General features: G+C 38.2%; 1 protein-coding gene across 3 annotated transcripts; it reads right to left on the reverse strand.

Moving 5' to 3' along the window:
- Positions 1-2,731: 2,731 nt before the first annotated feature.
- On the reverse strand, positions 2,732-12,532 carry mpz (myelin protein zero). Of its 3 annotated transcripts, none has more exons than XM_052548304.1 (6): positions 12,364-12,532; positions 11,616-11,779; positions 10,177-10,390; positions 9,395-9,524; positions 8,771-8,819; positions 2,732-4,351 (listed from the first exon to the last, which is right to left on the reverse strand). In XM_052548304.1, exons 1-6 carry the CDS (start codon positions 12,515-12,517, stop codon positions 4,334-4,336), a joined length of 729 nt encoding a protein of 242 aa, XP_052404264.1. In that variant the 5' UTR covers positions 12,518-12,532; the 3' UTR covers positions 2,732-4,333. The 3 variants fall into 3 exon arrangements, with proteins under 3 accessions (XP_052404264.1, XP_052404262.1, XP_052404263.1); XM_052548302.1 differs by having other exon boundaries at positions 2,732-5,850; XM_052548303.1 differs by having other exon boundaries at positions 2,732-6,130.
- Between the last annotated feature and the right edge of the window lie 67 nt (positions 12,533-12,599).

The following is a 12,599-nucleotide window of genomic DNA, read 5'->3' on the forward strand; positions in this document are numbered from 1 at the left end:
ATACACAAACAACATTAATGCCCACGGCTCTGTAAGCATGCACCTGCTTCCGCTTTCCCACTCTTTCTCTCCCTCTTACACACACTTTTATCATCATTAATTTTATGCTTGTTAGAAGGGCAGAGGAAGCGAGAACGCCTGATTTCTCCATCACCGAGATCTTTTGGAGATGATGTAGCTTGAGGATTTCTTTGCCATCTAAATCAAACCTTGAGAACGTGGGAACTACAACTGCCATCAACGTCTCTGCCAGATCCATTAAGAACCGGACCGGAGAGAGCAGCTGTTCTCATGACCCCGCTGTGCCTGGCAGTGATACTCGGCTGACGTAAAAAATCAGTGATAAATCACATGAACCTCACATGCTGCCCTATTTACTGTCTCTGTGGAGGATATTTCACCTTTAAATGCTTCTTTTTGTATTCAGGCTAAAGGTTTATAGATCAAAATGGTCTAAACTTAGCAGAGGCAGTCTGTGTGCACTGGTTATAGTGTATTAATATGTACTTAATAAAGGCTAAGTAGTTTACTGACTGTCTCTTGAACACTTGAAACTAAAATATAAAGATATACAGGGCCCTGCAAAGGATTCGTATTTTTTTCACGTACTGTTATGTTTCAGTCTTATGTTAAACTACATTTTTTCCACATCAGTCTACACTCCATACACAATGACAAAGCACAAAACAGATTTGTGACAACTCTGCAAATCTGTCACAAATAAATCACTGAAATAAGTACACTGCATAAGTATTCATACCCTTAACTTGTAGCTGGAGCACCTTTACAGCCTCGAGTCTTTTTGGGTATGATGCGACAAGCTTTGCACATCAACATTTGGTAATTATCTGCCATTCTTCTCACCTCTTCACCTCTTCACCAGTTCTGGCAGACATTTTCAGGTTTCTCCAGAAACATTTGATTGGGTTCAAGCCCAGGCTCTGGCTGGACCGCTCGAGTACATTCACAGAGTTGTCTATAAGCCATTCTTACTCTGTGCTTTGGGTCATTGACCTGTTGGAAGGCTCGGGACCGCTCTTCTGAATGCTCTGGACTGGGTTTTCAGCCAAACAACCTTTAAACTACATTTTTACTATCCATAATGTTATATTCACCTATATTTACCTGGTGTGCGATCGCGCGTTCACCAGATGTAGTAGCCATAGCAACAGGAGGAGCTCGGGAGCTTGGTCTTTATTAAAGAGTACAGTAAATTGAAGAAAACATTGTGTTTTGGAGATAAGTGTGTTGTTATTTATACTATTAGTTCTTTCACATGTCTGTAAAACTATACATGCTGAAAAAAAACATCATATGCTGGTTAGGTATGTTTTGACGCTGGGATGCTGGTTTATGCTTGTCCTTTGCTGGTTTATGCTGTTCTTTTTCTGGTTTATGCTGGTCCTTTGCTGGTTTATGCTGGTACTTTGATGGTTTATGCTGTTCATTTGCTGGTTTATGCTGATCCTTTGCTGGTCCTTTGATGGTTTATGCTGGTCCTTTGCTGGTTTATGCTGTTCATGTGCTGGTTTATGCTGGTCATTTGCTGGTTTATGCTGGTCATTTGCTGGTTTATGCTGGTCCTTTGCTGGTTTATGCTGATCATGTGCTGGTTTATGCTGATCATGTGCTGGTTTATGCTGCTCCTGTGCTGGTTTAAGCTGTTCATGTGCTGGTTTATGCTGGTCCTTTGCTGGTTTATGCTGTTCATCTGCTGCCTTTGCTGGTTTATGCTGATCATGTCCTGTTTTATGCTGGTCCTTTGCTGGTTTATGCTGTTCATGTGCTGGTTTATGCTGGTCCTTTGATGGTTTATGCTGTTCATGTGCTGGTTTATGCTGTTCATGTGCTGGTTTATGCTGTTCATGTGCTGGTTTATGCTGTTCATGTACTGGTTTATGCTGGTCCTGTGCTGGTTTATGCTGGTCCTGTGCTGGTTTATGCTGTTCATGTACTGGTTTATGCTGGTCCTGTGCTGGTTTATGCTGGTCCTTTGCTGATTTATGCTGGTCCTGTGCTGGTTTATGCTGTTCATGTGCTGGTTTATGCTGGTCCTGTGTTGGTTTATGCTGTTTATGTACTGGTTTATGCTGGTCCTGTGCTGGTTTATGCTGGTCCTGTGTTGGTTTATGCTGTTCATGTACTGGTTTATGCTGGTCCTTTGCTGATTTATGCTGTTCATGTACTGGTTTATGCTGTTCATGTGCTGGTTTATGCTGGTCCTGTGTTGGTTTATGCTGTTCATGTACTGGTTTATGCTGGTCCTTTGATGGTTTATGCTGTTCATGTACTGGTTTATGCTGGTCCTGTGCTGGTCCTTTGCTGGTTTATGCTGTTCATGTGCTGGTATATGCTGGTCCTTTGCTGGTTTATGCTGGTCATGTACTGGTTTATGCTGTTCATGTGCTGGTTTATGCTGGTCTTGTGTTGGTTTATGCTGTTCATATGCTGGTTTATGCTGGTCCTTTGCTGGTTTATGCTGTTCATGTGCTGGTTTATGCTGGTCCTTTGCTCATTTATGCTGGTCATGAGCTGCATAAACCAGCATACCAGTGTCAAAACATACCTAACCAGCATATTTTTTAGCCGTGCGCCAAAAGAGAGATAGGAGTAAACAAGAGCCACACAAATTTATAAATTTTTTTAAAAACATTTTTAAACTTAGTTTACAATACAATAACACTGATGGTTATTCAGTTTATATTCAGTGCACACAAAAACACACAAGGGATCTGATTTTGTTTTTATTGACGTTTTTCTGAAATTATTCTAACTTGAGATTTTCTTTTTACAAGACATTTTACAGAAATCCAAAGTTAGCTGTGTTAAAGTCAAAATAAATGTATAAAATAATTAGACTTTTTAATGGAGTTTGAAGAAAGAACGGTTACCTAGACCTGTACCAATAAAGGTGCACAATACATACAACATGGGAATTCCCCGATATTTAAACACAGTTTAATGGCAGGTACCATGTGGCTGCTCGACATTTACTCTGAGATGCATAAAAATCATCTGTCTGTAGGCTGACAAACATAATTCCCACAAGCCCTTGCAATTCTATAGCTTTTCCTAGCATTCCCAATGAGAGCCCCTGTCTGGTTTGGGGCTGACATGCATAGACATGAAGACTTGAACAGAAAAACATATCCTGTGAGACTGAGATGTTTATTGTACTTTGGCTTGACTTTTCACCTGAATATGAGTTCAGTCCATGTCTTCATCCCAGTATTTCATAATTTATGTCTCTCTCAAAAATCCAAAAACCTTTCCACCCTCATTGCATCACTTCCCGCAGCCTTAACATGCCAACACCATGATGGTAAACACTGTCACGAAGAAACAACCACATGAATTCTGCCATGTCAGTCAAATGAAAGTGCAGAAATATTATTAAACATCATTAAACTCTATTATATTTCTGCTTCCAACACACAAACAGTCCCAGGGTGCTGCTGCACAGCTTGTCATTACTAACAATGACATGACGAATGTTTCTACAATGTTGTTTTTATGTAGTTTTGCTCCCCAAACACGTTGACAGGTTACAGACATATCATCAGACTTAAAACACACACATGCAAAAGTCGTGAAAAACACGCATCTATCGTAGTCAGCAGAGAGCTAGCTAAAAGAACTTAAATTTTTTTTTGCATTGACATCTTTGCAACAGTACGGCCAAATTAAAATGTTTTATCCTGTGGGCAGCAGGGGGCAGGAGAGAGCACAGGGGTATTCTTACCAGCAGAAACAGGGAATGACAAGAGGTGGTGGTGGATGAGCATTCGTGATAGTTAGAGGAGGATTAGAGAGAGGTGAAGTAAAACTATGACTCGTGTTGGAGTGATGGGCCTTGCCAATGATGTGTGGAGATGGTTGGGGGAAAAGTGCAACGGTAGGAGCCGGCCCTCACTGGACAGAAGGAAGACACAGATAGCTCTCCAGTTACAAGAGAGTGTTAAAATAATCAGCTGTTTGTCAGACAACAGCTTGTGTGGACAGACATGAGAATTTGACTTAGAGTATCAAGTAACTCTCACACAGCGCGTGAATGTCTCTGCCAGCAGTATCGACGTCATTTTGGGTATTTCAGTCACTGCAGTCAGAGCAAAAACACACCAACTCTAAATCAGATTCAAATTCCTGTCAAAAACCTATTGGAATAGCACTTAAAATTGCTTGATGGGATACATGAGATGATTGTTAGTGTGTGTTGGACAAAATATGAAAAAATTTTATGTGACTGAAATGAAATTTTGTGAGGAAGTGTGTATTTGATTCCATGATCTAGTGCTATATTTAGCTCTCAGTAAAATAAGGATGGGGAGGGAGGCTACTTTAGGGGGCCGGCCTACAGGAAGTGATGTAATAGCACCAGTATATCAAATGACAAGAATAGTGAAAAAATAGAAGACAAAGTATATATATATACCAAACAAATGTTAGAGAGATTAAAGAATAGGAAGACCAAAGACAGACAAAACAGAGAGTCAGGAAGTAAAACAGAGAAAAATAGAAATAGAGGGAGGGAATGAAAAAAAAGACAGTTAATATAAAGTGTCTAAACCATTTTGTAACAAAAGTATAAAGTGTGAAAAGTGTGCAGCTTGGATTGTGTTCTTGTATAAGATTGAATGTGTAGAGAGTTGTCTGTCACTTAACAAGGGGAAACCATTCTGCCACTATTACAGCTCTCACAAACTGTCAGTGTGTGTGTAATGGACGGCTCTGAGCTCTGGGTTTTGTTGTGAATGTGTGATTTTTTTTGTAACCAAAAAAAAAAAAAAAAAAACCTGTGTCCTAACCAGTTGCAACACAACAACTTGTTTTCCCTGAAAGCAAATACTGAGCGCATTTTCACAGAACAGATGTACAATATACGACTCCAGTGGGAACAAAAGTCCACAATAAAAACCTGGGATTTGAGCTCATTTAAACCTGGAAACATCCCAGAAGGTTTTAGGATTTAGGACTTAAAATGATCATCTCAAATCAGTTTTTACACAAACCTGTGGAGTTCAAGCAGCTTGAAAGCTGCTGTTATAAAAGCAAAAGTCAAATCAAATACTAACAGATTCTGAAATTCATATATAAAAAAAAACAATAATGATATTTTCTTGCAAATTGTTAAACTGATTGTATAGTTTATAATCACAATGCATTGAAATGAAATAAATACAAATACAGTTCAGAATTTTGAACCTCCAGAAAAAAAATCCAGAGAGTGCTTTGGAATGAATTAGATTTTAATGTGGGCGGAGCTATATAGCTGAACATAACAATGACAGAACACAAACAACCCACATGATATCAAACTATATAATAATTATTTGTTATAATCATAAAATATTTTGTCACAGCTGCAAGTAAATCTATAGATATTGTGTTTGTAGATTTATCGTGTTGCATATTGATTGGACACAGTTTTTTTTTTTTTTGGAATTGAATCAAAATGAGAAATTTCACCTCTCTCCTGTCCTCCTGTTTTTAAGGATTTATCGTTATCTCCTTGCCTCCAAAACTCTCCACCACCCCCTCTTTTCATAGCCGTCCCTCTCACTTGAGAGTGAATTTGCGCGCGAGTTGAGAAAAGACCGTAGCGGGACTCGTTTTAGTTTGCCCTCCCTCTCTCTCCTGTTTAGTGAGCTCTAGCTCAATGGTCATAAGAACCCTGTCCTGCCTGCCCATCCCCGCAGCCTCTTCCTGGGCTTGGGTCTGGGTGGAGGTGGCCCCGCTCTGGAGCTCTAGCTCTCTGCTCCACAATCCCTATTTCTTCTCCCTGCGAGACTCCTGTTTCTTCTTCTCAGACGCTGCCGCTTTAAGCTTGGCCGGATCCGTCACAGCCAAAGCCTGGAAAGAGAGGGAGTGTGGAGAGGGCAGGAGTGAGTCACTACGGGAGGAAAGAGAGAGAGAGAAATAGAGGAATAAAAAGAAAGCAAGAATGAGAGAAAGGAGAGAAGGAAAAAGAAGGGCTTGTGGGTTAGGTGGGAATGGTCAGATGAGTTTAACGGATAAGAGGAACCACAATAAGGCAGGTAGTTTCATTACAGAAGAGAAGAAGAAGAAAGAAGAGAGTGAAGTGCTAAACGAGGGGTTAGAAGGAGATGAACACCAGGGGAACTTTTGGTTTCTGGAAAGGGAGGACAAAACAGGAAGTGGCCAGTTAGGGAGTGTCAGCGTGACATCACAGCACCTAAATAAAATAATCTTTATACAGCTGACCTTTGACCCCTTGGGATGCTGAAACAAGTCTGATTGTCTTTTGTTTTTTCAGAAAGAAGGTTCAGTTCTGTCAGAAACCTGAAATGGTGCTGCATGTAACTCACTTAAAGGTGAAGTGAATCATTTTTTAAAGTAAAAAATACTTTCTTTTAACCCAGTTTTACAGTGAGTAAAACATTTTCAAAACTATAAAAGCGTGCTAGTGGGGTTTTGGAAAGATCCTGTTCGTTTGATGCTTCTAGTAGTGCATAAATTAAACACTTCACCTTTAAAGGAATATTCCAGAATAAACACAAGTTAAACTTGATTACCATTGAATTTAGAATTCTGTTGATGGAACTTAACTTGTTTTTTTACCCAAAATATTCCTTTACATTCTTTGTGACATCAAATCTAGAAATATGTTCCAGAAAGGTTTACAGTTACTGTACATATTATCTTTTCTTTCTGCTTTTGTGACATAAATGCACTTTAAACTCATGTTAAACTCTGCAGCATGTTTCCGCTGTAGGATTTTAAAGTCCTGAGACCTTAATTCTATTCTGCAGCCCATAGACTCTTTATCAACCTGAATTCACCTGTTCACTGGAAATTGGAGGGTGGACTGGGTTTGCACTGACAGAACCAAGAAAATGACAGGAGACGCACACAGAGGAGCACAAATACAGGAGCGTATACTGAAACCGATGACAGAAAGAAAGAAAAAAGAAAGGCAATAAAGACAGAAAGAACATAAACAATACAAGATCTGCTAGTTTGATCCTGTACAAGATGAGATGTGTGCGAGGAAGGCAGTGGCTTGATTGTACGTGATGGTGTTTGTCATGATATAATATATGATTAAAGCAGATACATGATTGAGTCTGACAGCATTTTACAGTTCACCTGTGGAGAGAACGAGGACAGCAGGAAAGGGAGGGGATGAGACAGCTAGAGGAGAAAAACCAGTGATATGAAGGATAATGGAGTGGAAAAGTGCACAGAAGCAAATAAACCCAGAGAGACAGAAAAAGAAGAGTAAGGTGGTATGTAAACGAATGGCATGTTAGCATAGAAAAATATGTTTGAGCTCAATTTGACTGCCAGCTCAATGACACTGATATGGTGATCCCTAAGTCCACAGGACCACGGGGAAGAGCTGAGAGGGATAATGTACAGTATTCTTCAATCTGGACCACAAATCATTTTCCATTATCTGCGTTTTGGTTTAACCTTTAATGTCATCCCATTGGTATCTTAAGAATTGTTATACTGTAGCCTAATTTCTCCACATGGCTTATTGCACACAATTGCAGTATATGTAGCAACAACAAACTTGCCTGTGTGCTTGTGTCTAAATGAGGCTTCATAAACTGGCATGCAGACAAGAGCACAAACAATGAGGTAGATGTAGCTTTAATTGGAGTTTCGACTTCCAAGAACCTGACACTTCTTTATTGCTTATTATTATTAATGCATTTATTTTATTATATTTCTAATATATATAATTAGAGTTATTTATTAATATAATTTATTATTATTATTTTTTTAATCTATATAACAGTTTAATTTATTATATTATTTTATCTGCTTAATTTTTAATTAAATCTAATGTACACTGTATGAATAAATACGATTTTTATTTTTTTGGAAATGAAAAAAAGTTTATGCTCACCAAAGATGCATTTATTTGATCATTTTTTTCTTTTTTTATATACATTTTTAAATGTAATGTATTCCAGTGATGGCAAAGCTGAAATTTCAGCAAACATTATTTCTGTGCAACATGATCCTTCAGAAATCATTTTAATATGCTGATTTGGTGCTCAGTTATTATACGTGCTCAATTATTTATACTGTTTCTTATTATTACTGGAAACAATTTTGCTTATATTTTTTTTTGTGGAATTTCCCCCTCTAAGGATTCTTTGATAGAAAAATCTAAAGAACCGCACTTACTTGAATTATGTCTTTACCATCAGTTTGGATCAATTTCATGCACTATTGCTAAATAAAAGTATTAATTAATTAATACTTACTTACCTCAAACCTTTGAGTATTGTTTCACAGTTTTTACCAAAAAAAATTTAAGCAGCACAACTGTTTTCAACATTGCTAATAATAAGAAATATTTTTTAAGTGCCAAATCAGCTTATTAGAATGATTTCATGATCATGTGACACTGGAGTAATTGCTGCTGAAAATTCAGCTTTGCATCATAAGAATAAATGTTATTTTAACATATATTAAAACAAAAATAGTTATTTTAAATTGTAATAATATTTAACAAATTACTGTATTTTTGATCAAATAAATTCCTCCTAGGTCAGCATAAGAACATAATTATTCTGAACTTTTGACTGGAAGTGTGTGGAAATGGACAGACTATTTATTTATTTATAATATAAAAAGGACTTTAGTCAAAAGTAACCACAGACAAAAAATGGGGAGACTACCGGAGGACAGGAGGTCTTTAATAAAGCTCAAGAGAAAGAAACTGGCAAGCATGTGTGTATGTGAATGTGTGTGTTTGTGTGCATATTTAGAGTGGACGCAGGTGGGCACTTGCCTGTTTTTGCTGTGATCCTTCTTTTCCTTTGCCTTTCCTGCCATGTTTACTAAGGGAACAAAAATACAAAGATTGCATGAACAAAGTGGACACCTGGTGGAAGGAGGACTCAACTGCTTGTTGTGAAGGTACTCTGATTTTTACAGTTGACAAGTTGTAGAAAAGTTGTTCAAAGTTGATAGAACAAGCACCGTTTACATTTACAAGTAGAACAGTATATTGAATTACTGTACATTAGTACTTTATATTCATGGAAGACTATAATGGACATGCACATAAAAACAAAACAAACAGCAGTTGGTTGCTCAAAAGTCACATGTCAAATATGTGGTGTTCTTGGTAAAATAGTTGTGCATTTAATCTGGCTGTGAAAGAATAGGTGACTTAGTAGTCCCCAGTTTGGCTGGGGGTTCTGTCAATGCCTTGCTCATGATGTGTGTTTTTGTGTGTGTGACTGGTGGGGATCTGGGTTGTGTCTTGCTAACCATGTGTGTGTGTGTGTGTGTGTGTGTGTGTGTGTGTGTGTGTGTGTGTGTGTGTGTGTGTGTGTGAATAGGAGTATGTGTGTCAAGGCCGGGCAGAGGGTCGGGTCGGGCTTGAGGGAGCAGATGCTCCCAGACTGACCTCATGCTCAAGCTGAACACTCGTCTGGCCACCAGGAAACGCATCAGATAGTAAATTGCCACAATGAGGATCAGCAGTCCCAACACTACGCCAATAATTGCTCCTGTTATCACACCAGCCTGGACTGGAACTGAGAGAAGAAGAGAGAATATACAGTGAGAAGCGTTGAGGTCTGCAGATTAAAGAGCAGTTTTACTGATCTATTAGTTGCAGTGTGTCTTTGCCGTAATGCACCAGTTTTATGTGGTGTGGGTTTTTACAGACACGACTATATTACTGGAAAATAACTCCAAACAACATCAATCAATGTCCACCTGGAAATTTTCTCATTTTTTCCTCGACATATCCCACTAATACCGTACTGAGAAGTTAAATTTACTGTTTAAAAGGGAAACAAAGATGAAACTCAAAAACACCTGTGCTTTTTTGATGTATTAGGCACTGTGTGAGGCTTTTGGATTCAACAAAGGCTATTCTTCATGGAAATTGTACTTTCAGAAAAAAAAAGTACGACCACACAAGGAAACCACTCAGGACTCTCTGCCTTACTGTTATTTTGTGCTTCCATTAGCAGCAAACTTTCATCTCCTGCCATATGATTTCCTAGATTTTGTATGCCACCCTGGAATAAGATGGGCCTAAAGGCAGTCTTGATAGAAACTGCAGCATGAGAGGAAAGCAAAGGGTTCTCTTGTGCAGTACGTTTCTCTGCGAAGCAGCCGTTTTTTGGTTCTCAAAATCATTTCTTATTAGTGGATGAAGACAAAAAAGTGATCTGTTACCCTTCTCAAACACAAGCAGTCGAACGTGAGAGGGGCTGCCAGCAATGTCAGGTGGGTTCTTGGCATCACAGGTGAAGGTTCCGTTGTCTGCAAAGTCAACATTCTTTAGAAGGATAGAACCATCGCGGCGACTGGGGTTCCCCACAAATTCCATACGGTCCCGGAACGGGCCTTTGGTATCCACATAGGGTATTCCGCCGGCATAGTGGAAAATCTAAATGATGATAGACAGCTTATATTATCATCCTATATCTTATCATGAAATGTAAACCTATTTTAGATATGATTACATCAAATGCATCAATTTAAAAAAAGCAGAGAATTTTCACAGCAAATCTACTTACAGTGGAAAATGTGATTTTACAGATTTATAATTTTTTATCAAATTAAATTTCTGATAAACTAATTTACAAATCAAATGAAGTCATGCTATTCAATTCACTACACTCTGTTCCACTGCATAGCAAAATAAATTAGATATTAAACTACTAGAATTACCCGTATGAACAAGCATCCTGAAATAAATGCAGCCGGTTGGCCAACCTAAAGACTTTCATGGTACAATACAATTTGGAAAGCAGAACTACACCCACAAGGAACTAATATTTCTGTTTGCAAGGTAATTATCTCTACAAACCACACAGACACAAGGGTATTCCCAAGGGCTGGGCATGTACTCATACAGATATGTGAGTAATACTACCAATGCATACACCTTTTAACAAGTTTAGGGAAATGCAATCACACTACATTAATAATATGAGGCTTCATGCTGTAATTGCAAATTAAAATAATAATTAAAAACTTGTGAAATTGAAGTAGCTGCTCTCAAGCAAGCACAGCTTTTTTAATTTTCTTTTCAGATATCCTGGAATATAGACATACAATAAGGCATCCAAACAAATTAAGTTATGTGACGTGAAAAAGTCCTTCTTTTGATGTGGTTAAAATGCCTTTGCAGCCTTGGTTTTCTGAAGAATGCTTGACTATTCAGATATAAGTGTGACGTTTAAAAAAACAAATGATCTAAAATTAAATCAGTGAAATGAATCTTCAGATTAGTCAACTGATTTATTATAAAATGATCTGTATGTTAATTTTGTGTGTGTTTGTCTGTATAGACACAACATCTTAAAGAGAAAGTTCAGCTAAAAACAAACACTAAATCATTTTTTTCTCACTCGTGTTCTGTCATATCTGTATAACTTTCTCTCTTGCAAAGAAACGTGGATGGGGACCAGGTTAAAGAAAAGAGAAGTCTGGACATTCTGCAAAATATCTCTTATGTGTTCCATGCTACAATATGTTATATGGGTTGAGTTATTAAAAATGTAATATTTGGGGTTACCTATCATTTTAAATAATCTTTCACCGTAAACCAGAAAAAGGTGTAGGTATGTCTTAAAATAGTGTGTTTCTGCATGTGTATTTCTACGCACAGAGATGGCTTCTTTTGCCCCATCTGGACGGTAGTGCCATGAGAAGGTTACGTCTGGAGAAGTCCATTGCCAAGAGAAGAAAGAGCAGGAGAGTCTGACATCTGTGCCCACCAGCGCATGTCTCTCCCAGCTTGTGTACACAACAATAGCCGTGGTCTGAGAGGCTGGAGCATACAAACACACAGGGTCCGGAATATTAGCAACATGGGGACACAAATATGATTCTAAAGAACATCTTTGAAACATGAAAAGTCAACAATTTGTCACTAAAGATTTATTTTAAATGAAAGCCACAGAAATTCGCACAAATTAAATAATTAAAATGTCAATTAAAGTATATATATAAATAATAAGATAGCATAAAAAGCAGCATTTGTAGCGTTGATATATTTTATAGAATAATCATGTTTTAAGCATGTTAGAAAATATTACAAAAGCTCAAATTCATTGAATAGACAAACGAATGAAAGGGTCTATTTAATACAGAAAAGAGAAGTAAAAGTGAAGCAAAGTGTCTCTTTGTTCTGACTCAGTGATCAGTCCTTTCTGATCTGCTTCATTTCTCGAACCGGGCCAGTTTCAAACAGGTAGGCAACAGGTGCACAAACGACAGGTGAGTCTGAACGTACAGTAATTCTGTAATACTGTATAGACACTTATGAAAAGGACTTCTGGTTAGCTTCAAAGTTAGTTTGTTTGCTTTGTTGTATCAAAATAATAAAATGCAAGATAGATTAAATGTATTTACCTATGCCCAAGAGCACCACGGACGTCAGTGCCAGTACAGACAGCATGATCTCCCTCTGTTCTCCCCGCAGGTCAGTGTGTGAGGGGTTCCGAGAGAGCGAGGGATGGTGAAAGGAGAAGAGATGGAAGGGAAAGGGAATGAGACCAGAGGGCATCAAGATGAGACTATTCAGTCCTGGACTTTATACCCAACCACACCCCAAACATAAGCCCCGCCTCCACCACCTCATTATCTCT

The sequence above is a fragment of the Carassius gibelio genome, chromosome B2, assembly GCF_023724105.1.
Source record: "Carassius gibelio isolate Cgi1373 ecotype wild population from Czech Republic chromosome B2, carGib1.2-hapl.c, whole genome shotgun sequence".
Taxonomy (NCBI): Eukaryota; Metazoa; Chordata; class Actinopteri; order Cypriniformes; family Cyprinidae; genus Carassius; species Carassius gibelio.

Bases quoted from the DNA above. Each gene is read 5' to 3' on its own strand.
- mpz (XM_052548302.1), bottom strand. From the start codon at position 12,517: ATGCCCTCTGGTCTCATTCCCTTTCCCTTCCATCTCTTCTCCTTTCAC. The intron at 11,780-12,363 runs GTAAATACATTT...TGTATGCTCCAG, and splicing joins CGTGGTGCTCTTGGGCATAG to CCTCTCAGACCACGGCTATT. The intron at 10,391-11,615 runs GTGCGTAGAAAT...ATCATCATTTAG, and splicing joins GGGCAAAAGAAGCCATCTCT to ATTTTCCACTATGCCGGCGG.